The sequence below is a fragment of the Mya arenaria genome, chromosome 17, assembly GCF_026914265.1.
Source record: "Mya arenaria isolate MELC-2E11 chromosome 17, ASM2691426v1".
In the NCBI taxonomy this organism is placed as follows: Eukaryota; Metazoa; Mollusca; class Bivalvia; order Myida; family Myidae; genus Mya; species Mya arenaria.
The window spans coordinates 10,802,033-10,823,716 of record NC_069138.1 but is presented as its reverse complement, the minus strand read 5'-3'; the positions used below and the strand labels follow the sequence as shown (position 1 = coordinate 10,823,716).

Here is a 21,684-nt window from a genome sequence, read left to right as displayed (position 1 = left end):
AGTAACAGGTATTTGATTACTTGGATTTTATTTCAAGAACATTGCTTTTATAAATTTATTGGAAGACATAATCCCAAACCCGTTTTATATTTGCTCAATAATTTACAAAAATCAAGAAATTAACCTGGCCGAATGGCTTTTATTAAATTAACAAATGCTTTCTACCTTATAACTACAATGACATGCATATAATTGTTTTTGCAGCAGCTTGTTTTTCCCTTATTGGCCCTCTTAAAGTCACATTGATTGTTTTGGCCAGTACATTTGTTTACGATCAAGACTACAAAATGAACTAATTCCATTATTGACGTCGTGTGAAAACTTTAAGTAGAATTGGTAGGAGCGTTTTGTTCTAAAATAGGCCACATTGATACATCATTAATGGTTCAAATATATTCCATACTAGTATACTAAAATAAATGGAACAAACACTGCTAATTATGTTTCATCAAAATGTATTTTTGTTATTTCCAAGATGGCAACACATATTGTAACTTGACTCATGTGGATATAAGTATGATCATATCGTCACCTTGGTGCAATAACTCAATAACTGCATATAGAAATTGAAGCAGATATTGAGTTCTTCCACTAAGGTGATGATATATCTAACAATAATAACATATGCTCACTCATAATCGATCCATAGTATGTTGTAAATTTATTTTTTATAATAATCTTGCAAATCATTATGAGTTTGTTTTATTCGAAAGAAAACAATGCAACAAAGAATTTCTCTACTTCACACAACTGATATTTGCACTGGTTTTGAATGCAGTTGATTAAGCTGCGTCATACTTCCACACGTTTAAATTCAAGCAAATGCACTGATAAGTAACTTAAATAAAATTAAGTAAAGCATTTGTCACACACAAAACTCACCCAAAGACTTCTTTGTCCTAGCAAAATATCAAACCACTGTGCACACTGCCACAATAGAGTTGAAATGGCTGGGCAGGGTATCGACTACTGTATGTATAGAGCTAGCGATAAGGACGTTGCTTTAACAATTGAGTTATTTTAGCCCGTATTCTATGGATATAATTAAATACCAATATGTCTAATATTGTACAAACAGTATCAAATACAGAATATAAAACACGGAATAAATATGGTATTATAAAAAAAAAAATTTGTAAGAACAGAAAATGTATTTATGCATTATCACGCCGTTTTTTAGTTTAAGCTTTGGTAATGATTTCAAACGAATACAACTTCAATACTAATGATCATCATTATTACAATTTGCCTCATCATCTTTGATGACCTCATCCGCCCAAAATGATGATGATGATGATGATGATGATGATGATGATGCAATTCTTGTTAGTTTTCCCTTTCTTTGATTGCAATAATTCTAAATCTGAAGTTTTATTTCAATACGTTTAGTATTTTCCAAGATTTGGCGCCAATTATGAAAAAGATGTAAATGGGGAGATAACTTAATGAATATGCGCTGCACTTCCTCTAATTGCCAACAATGTATACACTTAGTGTTTTTCAATCCCTTTAGTAGTGTTTAAAATGTTTTCCGGACAAGGATATGACGAACAAAATGACACACGGATGGACGCATAGCTAGACGAACAGACAGACAAATTGGTGACTGTATGTTATCACTTAGAGTAGCGAAACATTATGTATAAGCATAATAGCAATCGATTTATTATCGTTTTAATACCGTTACATGCACCTGCATAAGTTGAAGTAAACTTATAATGAAACAAAGTCAAAAATCGGTTTAACGGCTGTTCTTGTGATTGAATTACTGTTTGCTCCATGTTTATAAAGCATTCACAAAAGTAAACATGCTATCAAAGATAACTTTTATATCTATATAATGGCAACATTTGCAGAACTCACAGTTGGCTTAATATCAACGCAAAAAACGTTATATAGCATGTCTGCCTTTAACAAATTGGAACAAACAATGATCATTAAACAAATTATATGTTTATCACCGGAACTGAAATTCATTGCCAACCTTTTGAAATTCCGGCGTCTTTAAACTAAGATTTATTCTATCAACGGATCTTCTCCTTTTCAACATATTTGTTAGGATTTGTTTTTGTTTGTTTTTATATTTCTATGACTTTACATTTTGGTCTTCTTTAGATTTTGTCGGTCAATATAATTCAAAAAGCTAAACTTTCTTCAACTATTTATGATTATATCATTTTTTTGTTTCAAAATATCATATCGCTCAGCTTCCAACAGCTGAAGGATACAGAATATATTTTATTTCATATTCATGATTCGCGTAATTTTAAACAATGTCTAAATTAAAATAAGCAGTCGATACCTGTCTCTGTAATGAGCTTACTCAGTAATGAGCTTACTCTATAATGAGTTGTCCTGTAATGAGCTTACTCTTTACTGAGCTTACTCTGTAATGAGCTGTCCTGTAATGAGCTGTAATGCGCTGTAATGAGCTGTCCTGTTATGAGCAGTAATGAGCTGCCCTGCAATGAGTTTACTCTGTGATGAGCTTCCATAGCATGGTTAAGTAATCTATTGCTAGCTGTTAACGTTCGAGATTGAGCTGCCAGCACAACAAGTATGCTTTGCAAATATAAATATTATAGAACTTCCCGATAGCAATATTATAAGTATATGTTCCCAAAACCTATCTAACATAAAATGACATTTTTTTTCATTGTACTACTATAATAAGTATTAAAACATCTGCAGCACTTACAAACAAAATATGCTTAACCACAATGCAAAACAAACCCACACCTTTAAATGCGGTCAACACATCGATATTGAACATGACGTAAAGAAGATCTACATTTTTTTCGATACTCTTTAAACGATAATGATATTGTTATCACCTCCTATACAGGTTGCCTACAGCATGTCGATCGGAACAACTCGTCCATTTTCCTTTGGAAACAACCACGCATGTATGCCGATTCATTAGCAGAAGTAGTTTGTAAAATACATTAATAATAATAATAATAATAGTAATAATAATAATTATAATGACTATGATAATAGATATTAGTGCTTTAACGCGTGATTTATATAAATAAGTTCAAATTGATTGCCAGTGTTATTGCATAAATAATTAAGATTCATTAGAGGAAGTTCTTTGGCTTAATTGCAAAAATGAAATTACAAGCTCGATAATTATTTGCAGTGTAGTTAAATGAAAATTATTCATTGTAGTTCATTTGCATCCGAGGTTCTGTTAGATGTAAAATATTCCGATTGACAGCATGTGTAATTCGAACAAACACGATACCTCAGTTTAAACAAATCAGGTGTTTAAAACATATCAATGATACTTGGAAAATAACGCACAAGTTAGGAACATACCCGATATCAACGAGAAAAGGTCGATCAAGTCTATAGAGGTCGTATAGCGCAACTAGGGACTCTTGACAAATAAGCGACTTTGAGCAAAGTTGGTAGTCGTTTACAAGTCAATAATATGTAAGTAATCTGTTGTCAGGTTTTTCCTTGATTGTTTGAGTTTGGCCATTGAGCAATGTGCCGTGAGAATTTTTATATTTTACCTTACGGAATACCTATATGTGACTACATGTACCTTTGTACGTGGGGTATAACAATAAACAATATCGCTGTGAGAATATCGCTGCTGAAATTGTTTCTGTTGTAGCAATTGCACTATTAGAGATACTGGTATGTAATTCTTACTGTTTACATATCAATCTAATTGCTTATAAAAGTGTTTCCTTGTTAAAACAAGATCTTGCAGCTGCGTTTCACAGAATACAACCAATTGATAATTAAGCCTTGAGAATATGTATAAACAAATAACAATTGAGATTAAGAAATAGACCTTGCTTCAAGAAAGCGTGTGGCATCTGGTTTTAATACCCTGGACTAAAACCACAACTGTCAGCAAAGTAATATTCCGTTGTTTGTGATTCGACCAATTGCTGCAATATTTTCTGTACTGAGTGGTGCAACAAACTATTTGTATTCAGTATACATTGTACATACACAAATGTATTAATGTAACCATAAAGTTCATATTATTAAATGCTTTTATTAAGCAATAATTTATATGAACGCTGACTTTTTTCATAGCTATTTTGAAGGGACAGGCGAGCGAAGACGTGCCATATTTTCACCCAATCAGCCCATTGTATAACTTTTTAAGTACAATCATATACAAAGATAGTTTAAACTACCCCACAAGCATCTACAATATGAACAACAAATTCTAATCTTGCGAGATGCCCAAGGTTGGGAAAATTGTGAGTGCAAGATGAACATAAACTGCAAGTAGTGACGGAACTTGTCGCAAAATGCCGCATTGTGTTTATCTGACTTGATTCATTATTTTTCAGGATTTTTGTATCCTGTCGGTCAGTACTTGAAGTAACTTTATAAGTTTATTTCTTCTGTGTTTTTTTCAGGTTGGTTAAGCTTATACTTTTAAACTTGCAATTATTACTAAGTGGTGAGGCAAGTGCTAGGTTGAGTACTCATAAACTAGATCTAACCCAAGTGAACTCCTTTTCCATTAATTGTTTAATAGTGGTAATGCTAACACTTGCTTATTAATATATTCCGTTGCATGTTTGGTATGTATATCACTAGCAAATTAAGGGGAAGGGCGCACCCGGTGCCAATCCCCCCCCCCTTTAAATCATCCCCCCTTTAAATCATCCAAGCTTACACCTATATCGGAGAAAAAAAAGGATAAAATATTCTCAAAATGCACCATATAGGACTTGAAATTGATATTTTTTCTTGGGATACCGGCAAAAAATAGGCCAACATTTTAAACCTTTTAAATTTCGGTTTTAATGAAGGGGTAAATGTCCAGAGGTTGTAGCCCTAACGTTTGTATACGTCTTTGCATCGACAAACTTGTAGCTTGTTTTGACTATAATTCATTTTGCAAAATTTAAACAACTTAAATGAAGAACTTAAATTAAATGAAGAAATTTGATAAGTGGGTTTTATCTTTAACAAAAGAAACAAATTGTTTTGAGAGCGCAAATAAACGAAACCCGATATAATTTGCCTTGTGAGTAAAGTTGTAACCACTCGATATTCTCAAAAAAGTAAACAGGACATATGTTTAATATCACATCAAGTAAACAATTGCTCACTACTAAGCATGGAATAAAACACTCAAATAAAATATGTAAAGTAGACTTTGTAGCAGCATTTTGTTCTAAAATAGACCAAATGCATACATTATTAATGGTTCAAATATTTTCCGAAAATCATTAAGGGGTTAATGTTAATAACAATTTAAATTAAAAATAAGTCCACACAAATAAAAACTCATCACCATCACCTTTAACGTCATCATTATTATCATTATCATGGCTCGACTAGAGTGGACATAAGTATGGTAATATATCTGGCAATTATAACATATGTTCACTGGATACAATAACGAATGTTCACTCAAAGCGATCTATGTAGTATGTAGGTATAATACAATAAACATGCAATCATTATTAATAATTCAAAAGAAAATCATGCAACGTACTTTTCAACTTCAACCAACTGATATTCGCACTGGGTTGCAACGCAATTTACAAAATAATGCTCACTATTTCCACACTTTTAAATTTAAAGCGAATGTATTCATAAGTTAAACTTAATAAAGGAAACAAATGTCACACAAAAACTCACCCCTAAGACTTTTTTTGTCCTAACAAAAGATCAAACCACTGTGCATACTACCACAATAGAATTGAAATGGCTGTGCTAGTGTATCGACTACTGTATGTAAAGCGCTAGCGATAAAGACGTTCAATGCTTTAACACTAATTGAGTTATTTAAGCCCGTATTCTGTGTTATGAAATACTAATATGTATTTTAATTGTACAAACAGTATTAGATACAGAATATGAGACACATAATAAATATGGTATTATAAAAGAATCTTTTTGTAAAAATAGAAAATGAATTTAAGCTGCACCACGCCGTATTTTAGTTGTAGTTTTGGTTGTGAATTCCAACGAATACGACTTCAATACTTATAATCATCATTATTACAATTTGACTCAGAATCTTTTATAGCTTCATCCACCAAAAATGATGATGATGATGATGATGATGATGATGATGATGATGAAATTCATGATGATGATCATAATGATGATGATCACGACAACGACGATGATGATGATGATGATGATGATGATGATGATGATGATGATGATGCAATTCCTGTTAGTGTTTTCCATTGAACTTAAACTTATCACTTATGTCTTATAATTTGATTTGATTATAATTTGATGTTTTATTATTAAAGATACTTACTTCAAGTATAAAATTGTATAATATCCTTTAGTTTAACATTCAAACTGATTCAACATTTATATGTACAATATATGTTCTATAATCTTTGACCTTGACCGCTGTCGCTGATAAGCGGGCAAGCTTGGTGATAATTAACGGGTAGATATGCCAGATTGACGGGAAAATGAACTCAAAACAGCCTCGGTATTGTCTTACTTTTTAGAACAGGAAGGAATGCAATCGCGTTTTCATGACTAGAATTAATATAACAAGTGCAAGCACAAAAATTATGTTTCACCTCAAAGTATCAAATTCACTGTAAAGTATGAAATATTAGATTTACTTAGAATTTAGCGCGAAATATTTCCGTATTCTAACATATTGTAATATCAGTAAAAATTGTTGTATAGATAACGAAGTTTTATAAACTTAAAGAATCTCAGTTTTATATTGACATTTTGTCAAAGTTCTAATGAAGTAGATGCTCACAATAGCTCATGCACGGACAAAGACAGTCGATATTTTCAGTTTATTATCTTAAACATGTTTTGCATTCTAAAATTCAAAGTGGATTTGCCTAGCCGAGTGTATTGCTAAATTATACAGAGTTAAACAAATGAAATAGCATCGCATATATTTAAATGAACATTTTTAATGTGGCATTCCAGTTCGCACCAGTGAAACAAGTTAACATAACATAAACTAACATAATGACAACATGGCCAATTGTTTTCACTTGTAAATTGATACTTTATGTTAACTTTATGTTCACGGGTAATTGACCATATTTGTAATTTAGGGAATTAAAAAAGTGTGTGTCTTCAAAAATTACGTAATACCTTGCGCGATTTTTCTCTATGTACCCTCTATAGATTTTTGGCAATTTTTTATTTAAATAACTTCCAAAAGTCGTCCTTCCATAATAAGGTATAAAACAGCTATGAACTGCCGGTTAATCTAAATAAAAAGGCGGCTTGCATATATGTATATTAGTTTCACATTCTCTCTTTTTCTTCATTCGCTAAGGTTTTTAACTCTTACGATTATGTATAAAGGATATAAAAATTGAACGAAAGGGACGCTTGATGTTTGTATTAAGAGAACGAGTGCTTGCACGATTTAAGATTTATAACAGCACCTTCATCAATTGTATTGTCAAGTGCATTTAACTGCTACCGAAGAATGAAAAAATAAGACATAAAGCTAATAACTAATCACTTAAATATTTTTTGCAGAAAGCTCGTATACAAAATGAAAAATGGTATTGTTTTACTACATGCATTGAATATGATTTGTGTTATTTCTCTTACTCCAATGGCTTCGGATTGCGGCCTATTCAATAAATGAAAGCGTTTGCAGTAATTTACAATTCTAACATTGAATATTATTTGACCTAGGTTGAGCACTTAGTTGTGTAACATATTCTGGACAAGCTAGTTTTAGTTTTTATTATCTATTGAACCTGGACATTGATTCAGGTTAGCAGAAATCGCTTGTTCTAACAATGATAATTATTTTACTTTGACTATCACTTATTTGTGTATTCCTGACAGGCTAGTTACAGTTTATATTATCTACTGCACTGGGCATTCAATACAGGTTAGCACAAGTTGATTGCACTAATCTCTTCCTGAACAAGATGTTGTTTATATTGGCAAGAAAATTGCTATAAATGTGTCTAAGTTAATGAGTAATCACAAATGCATCATTCCGTCCTATTCATCGTTGTTTATCATAAGATTCTAAATGTCTTTCGGAAACATAAAAAAATAAAGAATGAAAATATCCGTCTTGATTAGTGTCTATATTTAACCGCAACGGAAAGAGCGACACTTTAAACAGTTGTCATTTTCACGTTTTGATAATGTAAAACGTCGTGACTTTAAGTTAACTTTCCAACCTTTCTCGCTTGTCTATTGGGTTCAGTTTCAGTTTCGTTTTTAGACTGTTCAGTAGCAGTTATAAAAAGGTCCCTAATATTATTCAATCTTGGTCAATTTCTACACTTATTGCTTTCGGGAATGATTTGTATCTGTTTTTAGTTTTAGAATAATTCTACATGAACACAGACCCAAACGAACCCTGGCTTGAGTAGCATTGTGACACAGCCTTCACCATTCATGCAGTTAATCTTGAAAAAACAAAACTTAATCTCCCTCCAACACCTTATCTTATTTCTATCTCTATAAAGAGATTTATTGAAACAGAGATGCATGTCTTATCTGTTATATGCCAGCTTGCAAGGGCGATTAAGATACAGTTTGTAGGATTACGATCGTTAACAGCAAATAATACTTTGGCTGATGCTGAAGATGTTATCGCTTAAGTAGATCCTTCCCCTTCGTCTACGTCAAGAACTTTATTTTTACAAATTTCTTGGAGGACATTTACCCAAACCCGAGTTTTATTCTAAAACATCCAAAAGAAATCAATAATTCAAGAAACTAACTAGGCCAAATGATTGTTTTTATGAAGTAAACAAATGCTGGCAACCTAACAAGGATATAATCATTACAATATCATGTACATTATTGTTCTTTGCAGCAGCTTGTTTTTCCATTATAGGCCCTCTTCAAACCACATTGATTTCTATGACAATATATATGTACATTTGTTATCAATTACGAATACAAAAAAATAGGCCTACTAAACATCTTTTATAACCTGACTATATGTCGCTTTTCTTATTGAGTAATAATAATAAACATAAACAAATTTAATGTATACAGAGTAAACAAAATCAAATGGATAGTTCTCTTTGACCTGCGGTGATGATAGGACAAATAACATAAACTAACAAATCAATACATTTCTATAATTACATGCATTGCAAAAATGTAGTTACAGGAAGAATTTAAAACAAAATATTTTTATCGCAATCGTTTTCGTTTAAAGCCCCATAACATCCGGTTAGATGAAATAATTAATTTGTAATATGTTCATAGCGTCATTTCCTGTTAAAATACAGAAAATGATGAACATTTTAGAAATGTTTTATGAAATCAAGAGGAAATAATGCGCTTTTCTCTTAAATTGTATATGTACCCTTAACAAATTAAACAATTATTGTTTCCATTAAATGTGTTATATTACATATGTGCTGCATAGAAATATACGTGATGGTTATATTTAACCGGAAATAAAGTATATCGGTAATAAAGTAAAGCACGTGATGAATGCATTTATAAAACACGCATTACAGGTTTGAATTAAGTTGTTTCATTTTTTTAATACTTTTAAAACACCTTTAAAAGATGGTGGTTTATTAGTTAGTTGTCATATGGGCGAGATATTATAAATAACATTAAAATACGCAATACCTCCCCGTTATGGAAAAAAGCGCCTGAGAAACTAACAATTATTTTTTCATAATCTAGTACCGCAATTGGTATAAAGAAGTAGTTTAACTACAGATAGAAATATTAAGCCGGAAAGGCCAATTTATTTAAATAGTCACGTTGGCGACATGCTGTTTTAATAACGCATTTTCGTTCTATTTATTCAGCAAACGTTATGGCATTCACTTTGGAAACTCTGATCCGCAACAATGAATAAGTGTTTGCTAAGCTGCAATTATATTTAATTGCTCGGGTTTCTAAAGTCTAGTCTAATTTGATTTTGAAAGTCAATTACATGTAGTAGCTAAAAGTGAAAGGGCTAGTTGGGTAACAGTGATCGCAATTTTCTTTGTCACTGAAAATAAATAAATTAGACAAATGTGCGGGAAAATGTGATACTTGAATGATGTTACCCATTTAACAGGTATAAAATATAATTACAAAATAACAAACGCCAAGTTCCATTAAATGTTCTCTTCATACTGTTATTTGCGGCGGAGTCACATTGTTCAAAATTGCTTTCACAATTTAAGACACTCTCTTGCGCCCCTTTCCATACCCAGACTTTAGTACATATTATATTATTTTTTACATTTAATTAAAAAAAACCGGCAGGATGACCGAAGTGGCTCATGTACCGTACACACAAAGGTGCTCTAAAAAGAGGAATAGTGAGTGGCATAGAAAGAACGGATATAATTTGTTTGAGTATCGCAAAGCTTTATTAGAGACACAAAATTGTTTATTAAGACCTAAAACTGTACCGAAAGTTCAAGAACATCTTCCAGAAAAAGTGATATTTTGTTTAATGTCTGTAAGCTATAAAGACAGAACTAAAAGGAAGCGTACGAGAAATCTTCAAAAAAAATTACAAATTCATACAAAGCCACATTACGTTTTCTAGAAATAAATAGGACAGTTCGGAATAAAAATTAGTTTAATCTTTGAAATTATAATTTTATTCAAAAAGAAAGGACTGCATTTGCATTAGAAATGAGGATAAATTGCCTGTTTGTATATGAGAAAGTAAAATAAAATGCTGCTTACCAAACACATTGGGCTCCTTTAGTCTGCAAAAGGTTGACCATTATGAAGACAGTTTGCAGGCATTCGCAAAATACTGATACTGTCACTATATTGTCAAACTTAATCAAATTCAACAATGTCCTAAACTGTCTACATCCGTACATGGAGAAAGTATTAAACTTAATAGATACCATCAAACACGTTCCAAAGTAGTTTGTTCAATAATCTATACAATTTTGAGAATCGCATCGGTATGTAACGATGATTTGATGTTGGTTAATGTTGCTCAGCTTTGTGTAAATAATCTTTGTATTACTCTTTCAAAGTTTGTTTTGACGATATTCTTTTGCATATTTTTTTTTTTCAAAATTCCACAGTCTTTTTAAAAACAGTTCTTTAGAAGTCTGAAGGTAAATGCTATTTCCCTTATCTTTATTGGTCCATTAATCAACACCTATTATGTAGATAATATAATTAAGAACATACTTCTTATTATAAGTTGATGTTGCCATTATAGCTCCATGGTGAATTTTTACTATTAGCAACGTGTGTTCGCATCTGAATTTGGAACAAAATCAGGCCGCCACCAAAACTTCATCTCATTTAAAACTGATATGTTACAATTTATATCTGCATCTGTTGCGGAAATAATGTTCTTAAAAAAAGCTTTATGACTGTTTAATTGCGCATTTTAGTACAGGATAGATATACGAATAATTACTTATGGCGTTACAAGTTAGCTGTCGCATCTCCATTGGTTTCTGTTTTGGTACAGGATAGATATACAAGATATTTCCAATGGCGTTATAGGTTACATGTTGCATATTCATGGGTAATTGTTCTGGTACAGAGTAGATATACAAGTAGTTAATGATGGTTTTACGGGTTACCTGTGACATCTATTTGGATTGATGACCTGGTACAGGATAGATATACCAGTTTCTTCTTATGGCGTTATAAGTTTCATGTTGCATAATAATGAAATGTTTTGGCACAGTACAGATATACAGGTTACTTCTTATGGCGTTATATGTTAGCTGTAGCGTATCCATGCCTAAATGTTTTAGTACAGGATAGATATACAAGTAATAACTTAAGCCTTTACAGGTCAGAGGTCTCATATCCATGGGTTAATGTTTTGGCACAGGATAGAAATACAAGTAATTACTTATGTCGTAACAAGTAAGCTGTCTCATATCCATGGGTAAATGTTTTGGTACAGGATAGATATACAAGTACTTGCTTATGGCGTCACAGGTAAGCAGTCGAATATCCATGGGTTAATTATTTGGTACAGGATGGATACACTAGTAAATACTTAATATGTCTTTACAGGTTAGCTGTCGCATATCCAGGGGTAAAAATGTTTTGGTATAGGGTAGATATTCAAGTAATAACGAATAGCGTTACAGGTTGGTTGTCCCATATCCATGGGTAAATGTTTATTACACGATAGTTATACAAGTAATAACTTATGGCGTTACAGGTTAGCGGTCGCATATCCATGGGTAAATGGTTAGGTATACAAGCTACTTCTTATCGCGTTATAAGTTTCATGTTGCATTTTAATGGGTAAATGTCTTGGTACAGGATAAATATACAAGTTACTTTTTATGGTGTTATATATTAGCTGTAGCCTATCCATGCTTAAATGTCTTGGTACAGAATAGGTATACAAGTAATTACCTAAGGCGTTATAGGTCAGCTGTAGCGTATCCATGGGTTATTGATTGGTACAGGATAGATATACAAGTAATCATTATTATGTCACATGTCAGCGGTCTCGTATCCATTTTGGTACAGGATAAATATTTAAGTAATAACGTATAGCGTTACAGGTCAGTTGTGCCATATCCATGGGTAAATGTTTGGTACAGGATAGATATACAAGTAATTACTTTTGACGTCACAGGTCAGCGGTCTCATATCCATGGGTTAGTGTTTTGGTACAGGATAGATATGCAAGAAATTACTTATGGCGTTACATGTAAGTTGGTTAGTATCCAAGGGTAAACGTTTTTCGAATTACATGCACATTTTTCTCGTTAGTTTCAATAGTTCTTTATTTTTTTCAGATATTTGCAATATTTTATTTGATTTTTAAAATTTATTTTAAGAAAGTAATTCATATAAACGAATGAATGAATATCCTGGCGTAAAAACATGCATCCAGTACGGAGATAAAACATAAAATACTTGACTCTTTCAAGTTTAATGACCCAGAAACACTGATTTATAGTGTTGCCTATTTATATTAGTTGTTCAAAACAATTCGCTTCGGCAACTCATAAATTCAAACAAGATTTAAATGGCTTTCCATTTTAAATAAAATATCATAAATTACCTTATCCAAACAAAGTCTGAAATGCTTCAAACTAAAGTTGACGTTCAACCGTGGTTCATATTTGGATTTTTATTATAGTTTTTAAGCTTTTGTCAATTCGCACAGCCTATTTTAGCAAACATTTATTTTAAGGATCCGTTTTTAGTAACTCAATAAATTTCTATGTTAAAACAAATTTCCAGTTTTACAGAAAAACAACGAGGCCCACAGCAGAGCTTTTATTTGATTAATAGCAAGTTAATTATATTTAACAATACGACAAGTAAACATTTTGATCTGATAACTTTGCATGTTATGTAAATGGCCCGAACAGTGACCACTTTAAAACTGGGTTGAAGTGGATAAACATATAAAGGAGAAAGATAAATATACTTTTGAAATAAAATATATGCTCCTAACTGTATATGCGACAAAATGACCTGAACACTGACAGCTGTGAAACTGCTGAGAATTGAATGAATAAATCAAGTTAAAAATCTTTTGAAATGAAATTAATCCTCATAATTGTCACATATTATGTACATGAACTGTGGCTACGTTGAAACTGAGCCGCAGTGGATAAACATATCAAATAAACAGAAAAAACTATTGAAATGAAATATAATTATGTCTACGAGAAAAACAAATCTTCGTAGAATGGGGGTGCTAGAATGAGAAATGTGTGTTCACAGCTAGCAATCCTTATCACAGTTTAAAACATAAATGCGTGCAATTAAGGTACACAATAAGAAAGATGCTTTAAACTTTCCTACGCTAACAAGTAACATCAAAGCTCAAAGCATTATGTTCATACAAATTCTGAATATTGAGAAACAATCAACCGTGACTAGCTCTAACTAGTGGAATGCCAACCAGACAACGATAACTACTGGAAAACATACCAGACACCCGATAGTGTTGTAATTGCATCAAATATAACAACACAAGTAATCACTTTTGTACCAATGATATGAGGTACCCTTTAGACGAAATGACATAATGCCGACAATAGTGTCGATATAAATGAGCACCGGCGCCACTTTGGATACTGATGTGCAGCGCTGTCACATCAGATAGAGATGTACCGATGCCTCTTTTAATATAGATGTGCACAGTTCCCTATTTGAACATAGAGGTGCACCGTAGCCAATTTTACGATAGAGATGCACCGGTGTCATTTTTAACATAGAAGTGCATCGTTTCCGTTTTGAACAAAAAGGTGCAGCGGTGCATCTTTGACTATAGAGTTGCACCAGTTCCACGTTGAATAAAGAGGTGCATCATTGCCACATTGAACATAGAAGTGCACCGTGCCATTTTGATCAAAGAGATGCACTGGTGCCATTTTAAACAGAGAGGTACACTGGTGTCACTCTGAATATAGAGGTGCACCGGATTACATCTTGAACATAGAAGGGCTTCGGTGCACCTCCGGAATATAGAGGTGCACCGGTGCCACTTGGATACAGAGGTGCGCCGGTGCCACTTTTAATATAGAGGTGCGCCGGTGCCACTTTAAACATAGAGGTGCGCCGGTGCCTCTTTAAACATAGTGGTGCACCGTTGCCTCTTAAAACATAGTGGAACACCGTTGTCACTTTAAACATAGAGGTATATCCGCACGTTTGACTATAGAGGTGTATTGGTGCCACTTTGAACATGGACTTGAACTTGGGCCACTTAAAACATAGAGATGAACCGGTGCCATTTGTGGCATGGATTTGCACCGGTTTTACTTTAAAAATAGGTGCAACGGTACCACTTTCAAAGTAGAGGTACAAGTTGCCATTTGAACAAAGAGTGGCAACTCTCTTTGAAATGTCAAAACTAGCTGAAGTGGACTTGTGACCTAAATGGTACTCTATATAAATGTTCGTATTCATTTACGGTGTAGATTTGGTTTCCGCCAACTTTTGCATGGTACATGACGTTAATGAAAAGGAAAACAGAAACCATTATTTGCTAACTAAAGTCTACCAGACATCAGATTTAGGAAATATTAGCGCCAACGATTTCGTAAGTGTCATAATAAATAAGTTAATACCGCTTTAACAGTTAAAGTCCCATTATGTTTTAGTGTCAAATAGTTAGAGGGAAACTGTTAACAGTGCGTTTGTGAAAAGGCTCAGATAATGTCTGATAAAACCCCGCGGTTTATTAAACAGAATATTGGCAATGTTACTTTTTTACTGTTACTCTTTATATGCTAACAAAGTAGATACGTGGGTGCTAATTTTAGAATATATGTTTTGTTTTGTTGCACGATTGTAATTGTGATAAATGCATTCGTTATTTTTATGGGTTAAAAAAAATCAAAAAGGTTAAGAGAAGTCATCTGAATATACAAACATTTGATAAGTTTGCATTGCTAAAACACACTGAGCATTTAATAAAGTCACGTGGTATGCAAATTTCGTGAAGTTATTCGCGTTTTGTCAATACCTGTTCACCAATTAAAGTCCTAGTGTGTTTTAGTATTAAACAATAAGATAGACAAATAAAGGAACAAAACGAAACGAAATTGGATAAATGATTATGATAAAGGCTAAAAATATCTTTGATGAAATCCAATAGGTCCACACGATGCTTTATCAAACAGAAAAGAGTGAAAATAATGAATAACTCGACTTCTCACTCGCTGTATGTTAATGAGATAGCTAAATTTAAAATATACATGTACTTTCGGTATTGTTGCATGCTTTAAATTGCGATTAATGTATTTGTTATTTTCCTAGGGTTAAATAATGCTAAAATCGGTTAAGAGAAGTTATTTGGATAAACGTTGATAAGTTTACATTGTTATTTTACTGGGCTTTTAGGAAAGATACGTGATATGCAAACTTTGTAGTGACGTTTTGTGCGCTTAATTTAGAAGATATTTTCGATATTGCAATAAATGATATTTTTTTATTATCTTTGGGATTAGGAATATTAAAAAGTTTAAAATATCTTATTTTATATACAAACATTTCGATATGTTTACATAACTAAAACATACTGGGACTTTATAAGTTTAAGCTATTCAGAATATGCTCAGCTAAAATGATATTACAAATGATTCTCATAAAACATAATTATATTGAAGTAGCAATACATTTAAACTATAATATGAAATCAAGCAATCATGAGAGTATGATAACAGGATCTTATTTATAAAGATACTGTTTACTTTAAGGTTAATACTTGTTGTACTTGATTATTCCAAAAATAGATCGAACCTTCCTCATCAAGATCAGATTTGTAAGAGGAATATCCAACGAGTTAAGTGCATTGTTGCACTGTTGTCAGTTTACAAGTAATATCGCATTGTATAAGATTCACTTGATATTAAGTCATTATTTTTCACATCATAGTGATTTCATGATATTCATTATTATATTAATACCTCTTTATATCTAATTCCTAATTTTACTGTATATATTTTTCTAATCCACTAATCTGTTACATTAATTTATTAGATGAAAATATTTAACATCAATTCAGTAAATGAGTTTGAGTTAACTTATGGATCAATATTTGAATACTATGTGTTGTTTATTTTTTCTTTAATTCACTCAATGAGTTTGAATTCACTTAGGGATCAATATTTAAATAATATTTATACATATATTTTACATGAATTCAGTCCAGTAGTTTAAATAAACTTACGGATCAATATTAAAATAACTTTCGTTGTTCATTTTTACATGAATTCAGTCGTCGAGCTAACATTAACCTAGGGATCAATATTTAAATAGCTATTGTTGTTCCTTAAAGCTGAATGCATGTATCATTCTTGATGTATGCTACAATAATGATAAGAAATGAAGGAAATAATCAAAAACCAAAGCTCCTGGCTGAATGTTATCAATGTTTATACTTAAATTAATTAAGTTCTCTGTATATATGCCTTATTTTTTTAGGAATTTATTTTCACGGTAATACAACAGAAAACAATTATGAGTGTAATCATTTAACCCTTGATACCGAAATTGCAGCATAAAGTAAACTTAAAGTATAAACACCTGGTTATAGTGGGGAGCAACCCAAGCCGGTACAGTCAAGAAACAAAGGAAACTGTTAACAAAACCACTCGCCCTCAAAGACTCTGACATACGTTTAGGGATATTTCTGCGTTCAAAATCATTGACTTCAAAGACAAATTTTGAACATATGTTAACATTTTGTGAAGGGTTCCAGTCGTCAGTAACATATTTTTAACTCTATTATGGTTTGCCATACTTTATTTCTTCATAAAAGGGTGCATTTTACAAAACATGAGCTAGTCCCTTTAAACCCATTAAAACACTTCTATATGTTCGTAACATAACTTTGTTTGGAATAGGTTTTATTTATAAACAAATATTGGAACTACAATAGCAGATCAGTTAAAGTAAAATAGAACTCACCACATTAATAATCCATCATGATGAAAGCAACGAAGAAAACATTTAAATCGGATGCACTTGACATTGCGTTATAATTATATTGTAACAGTGCATGAAGTACTTGATATGTGAATTATAACATAACGATACAAATGTATTGGAGTGAACATGAACACACACAGTGTGAAGGATTTAGTTTGACCTTGGGAGATAGGTTAAAGGATAATAACATACGCTATTGATATTGGGGAATGTAGTATTGGAAAACAGCTAAAGCTCACTGCTAGAGTTATTCAGCTTGTTACGAAAATATCGAACATATTATACGTAGGCGGATATAGTATTACTCAGTCATCGGGAATATCAATCGTAACAACTCGGCCATCTCCGGCAAGCTTCGAGATAGGCCAATTCCTGATACTGGCCGAGGTGTTCCGATTGCGGGAGTATGGCGCTTGATAGACGCTTTATCGAAACACACTTCAACAGTGAGTTAACCACCTGTTATGATGATTGTGAAGTCATATAGTCATGTGACTATTAGATAACAACACAAATGTGAGGTTGTATAATGAATTAATATAGGAATACTAGCTATGTTGTGCAACTATCAAGAAAAAATGCATGCCTATACCATGTAGAAGAATAGTAATAGTCTGTTTCACATTATGTTAAAGGCATCGTATAACATACTGGTCAGTAATATATATATAGTTTTTCAATGATAACAAGTTGGGTGGAGGGGAGATGGAGGGGATGACATTTTAACTGTTCAGTAACAGTTCAGAATGTAATCCCTGATATCAAGAGACAGCAGTTTTTACTTTTATCCAAATAACCATAAATACTTGATTCAAAACAAAAAAGAAATAGCTGTTTTAATACTAGTAGTGACCTCCATAACTTTAATGAAGATAATTATTGTTTTAGTGTTTACAACACACGTCACAAAAAGATAATATAGAACGTGTTCGTGGAAGTTCTATAGCTAGTTGATGACCTGGTAAAAGCCAAATTGAACAGCGCGTTAAAATCATTAAAATAGTCAAATAATATGACGTCTAAAAAACTGTAAATTCAAATGACGTCATAGCTCGAGTCGAGTCATTTAGTTTAAAAATTAGGTCGCGATTTACTTGTGGCGTAGTTAAATGTAAATATTTCTGATATTGAAAACCTTCAATATACAATCGACGTACTTTTCGATGGTAAATGGAGGAGGTGTTCCGAATGTTCCAAAAGATACCAACACATACTCGTCTATGGTGTATGGATAACCGAACACTGATTAAAAGTTATAAATGTTAATCAAGTGATGATGTCGCAAAGACAAAATGTATCATGTTAAATATTACGTAGTAATCATACATAGCCTTTTGAGAATGTTGCCATAGAAATCCGGATGAGTAATACCATTAGCAATCAGAGATTTAAGACTGTAAGTGTCGTTATGTTTCGTAAAGAACTTAATCCCTCAATGAATGAGGGAAAAGGTTAAGCTGTTAATAAAAATGGTTGAATATAACAACTGTGTATTCGTTAAAGTGACTACCAAAAACTCCAAATTTACACCTAGATCATCCGACTTACGAAAAACCGATTGACACTAATCCGACAGGATAATGGGTTGTCAAGACGTGAACTGGTCCCTTCCACAAAGCGCACTGATTGGCAGCATTGACTCCTATCTTCGGAGCTGGTACGTCCTAGAATAAGCTCCGAGAGCAATTCAGTTGCAATAACTGGACTACTGTTTCGACGATACACATCACTGTTAGTAACTGCGCTTGTTGATGTCCCTGCCAATCGAAGGCTGGTAAAGAAGTATGTGGGTTTTTTTTCATTTAAACCCGTCAGTCGTCCTAAATAATAGCTGTGTCTTCATTATTGGTGTCCGCCCGCGAGACAGATGGCTGATACACCCAAATGACCAACTATCCCGTATTGTGTTGGGTGAGTTAAGGGTTAGAGTACAAAATAATCAATACCCTTAAACTTTGGACTCACGGATCTTCGGACTTTCTAGCCTTTGGGCTTGCGAAAATCATAAATAGTAAAAAAAACCATCATGTACTTCGAGGTAAAGAATTAGTTGGTGCAGCACTCTAAAATAAAGACCTTGTACTCTTGTATCTTGTGGTTAAGCAAGTTATTTCTGCTAAATTCATGACAATGTCGTTCTTTGTGAAAGAAACATTGCGATATTTTTTATGGGAATCAGATTTTTTCCTTAGAACGATGTTTTCTTGCGCTGATAGTCTTTTTATAATTGAAATTATTTGGAAAAGTACTAGCGACCGTAGGTTTTGTGAAAAAAAAATACGGATTATTTCTTCAGGAAAACGTGAACACATAAAGTGCATGCATTATCGCGATCCGTTTGAAATAAAGAGCAAAGTTTTGCTCAAAGTCGGGGTTCACATGATGGTGATAAAAAAAAACATTAAACCAAGGCACATGCATATGATTCATTGGCATATCAAGCAAATTTCCATTTTGGCAAAGATGAATATTTAAAAAAGAAAGTTGGGGTTCCAACTCCGAGGGCACACAGGGAAATTCATATGTTTACAACAACTATGGATTATCGTATGCAGTTATTGTAATTGTGTCTTAAAAGTATTGAAAGGTTGTTATCAGGTGAAAAATGGTATTGGTATGTTGCAATAAATGGCCTTTTCTTTTATCAAAAAAAAATCTATTTTAGCTTTTAGCAAAGTGCGGTATAATATAAGTATAGACTACTTCGAACCACCTTGTATAATATTGACCTCCAAGTCAGCCCTAAACATTGAACGAAGCTCAGCCTTCGGTTTTTGGTAAAGTTCGTGAAGTATTCTTATTTTGAGGACTTCTAAGACTATTAAATACAGATATCTTAACATTTGTAAATAGAGTTTAAGCAAGTATTTTGGCCATATTAAATGTGATGTTTAGCTAAAGATTCTTTAGACAAATTTCACGTGTATTAAAAAAATAGAAACAATTCTCAAGAAGGGCTTTTTATATGTTCTATATAAGTTAAAACGCATCGATATAACCCTGGAGCTGTTCTAAGAGGTCATTTTTAAGACAATTATTATAACGATATTGAATACGGCCCCTGACCATATCATTCTTTGGACAGACAGCAAACAGAACAAATAACATTTAATTAAATTTATTTGGATTTTTTTATTTGCGCATAACGCGCTTAACGCATTTTTACATAAAACAACAAGTTATCCAAGAAAGCAACGTTAACAATGAAGACTAACTGTTACTTAGCATTTTTGTAGACAAAATTAATGACAGCACTTTTACTAGGGACGTTAAACACCTATGGGTAAATCAAAATTATGTAAGAAAAAGCAGTTTTGTCGTATGACTGAAGTACAGCTTGTAGTATTTGAATGCTGTGTTGATAAATGCGACATTACCTTAACATAAATAATGTTATAAATCTCAGATCAGTTTCAATTGTTCAAAAGTTATAAACGAAGCATAATTGCGCGATTTTGGTTAAGTCTTATTTTGTGTATTACTTTACCCCTTTGTTCACCATTTCTGGCTGTTGCCGCCACTTGAGGCCTATTGAGGTCGTTTAACATGCACACAAGCAAACATTCATTTCCAAATATCTTAATGGGCCTCTAATATTCTCCCTTTCTCGTTGATAGTGAAACATAGTAGCTTTCTGTCTTCAAACTATTGCTACTGTTTTACATGCAAAACAAATCCAAAATATAAACACACTTTGGGGGCTTGATATAAAAAATACATAAACATATACTTATGTAAACATTTCAAAATTGGTAACAAATAAGTCCATAACATTGAAATAAGTAAAATTTGTTTAAAGCTTTGTATAAAAACATGACATAGATATTCAAAAATCATTATGTTAAACATGATTTATATGCAATAATACTGTATATTGTTTGTAAAATATAATGTGAAATATAATGTGAAATGCAAAAAATATCAAATCAACATTGTAATATAATCGAGACAACACGACCATTGTTACGAATCAACACTTAAAGGAGTGTTTTCCCTCGGATTTCATTGATATTGGATAATCGAGATAACTCATACATTTTTGTGAATCAACACTTATACAGGTGTTTTCTCTCTGATTTTATTAGGTGAAGGTTTTCTTCACTTTCCTCTGTTTGAGCGGAGCCGGAGGTCGGAAGTTGTCCTGCATATTGTTTCCATCGGAATCCACTAGGTTTCGGAGAGCTAACAGCTGGAAGAGATGTGAAATGTTTACGTGTTTTGGCTTGAAAATACATCGTGGAAAACCCACGTGACTTGTGGCGTCATTTTCAGGTACTATGGCAATACAATATTCGCAGATCTATTTTTGAAAGCATGTAACTGAACGAATTTTACTTCTATTGTAGA

General features: G+C 32.6%; 2 protein-coding genes across 12 annotated transcripts in view; both read right to left on the bottom strand.

Annotated features, from left to right (window-relative positions):
* Positions 1–17,425, bottom strand: part of LOC128223788 (carbonic anhydrase 2-like) — a 46,896-nt gene extending 29,471 nt beyond the window's left edge. The window contains exon 1 of one of the 5 annotated variants that reach the window (XM_052933169.1): positions 17,317–17,425. The gene's annotated coding sequence lies outside the window, so the exon portion shown is untranslated. Of the gene's footprint in view, positions 1–882; positions 932–5,482; positions 5,506–5,628; positions 5,708–10,626; positions 10,645–17,316 lie in introns of those variants that run through there. The other 4 variants (XM_052933177.1, XM_052933170.1, XM_052933176.1 and 1 more) reach the window with 4 other exon arrangements.
* A 3,083-nt stretch (positions 17,426–20,508) lies between these two features.
* The window catches only part of LOC128223789 (carbonic anhydrase 2-like), a 41,870-nt gene continuing 40,694 nt past the window's right edge, over positions 20,509–21,684 (bottom strand). For all 7 annotated transcript variants that reach the window (XM_052933181.1, XM_052933180.1, XM_052933182.1 and 4 more), the window contains one exon: positions 20,509–21,526. In XM_052933181.1, coding sequence (XP_052789141.1) covers positions 21,419–21,526 — 108 coding nt within the window. In that variant the 3' untranslated portion in view covers positions 20,509–21,418. The remainder of the gene's footprint in view (positions 21,527–21,684) is intronic.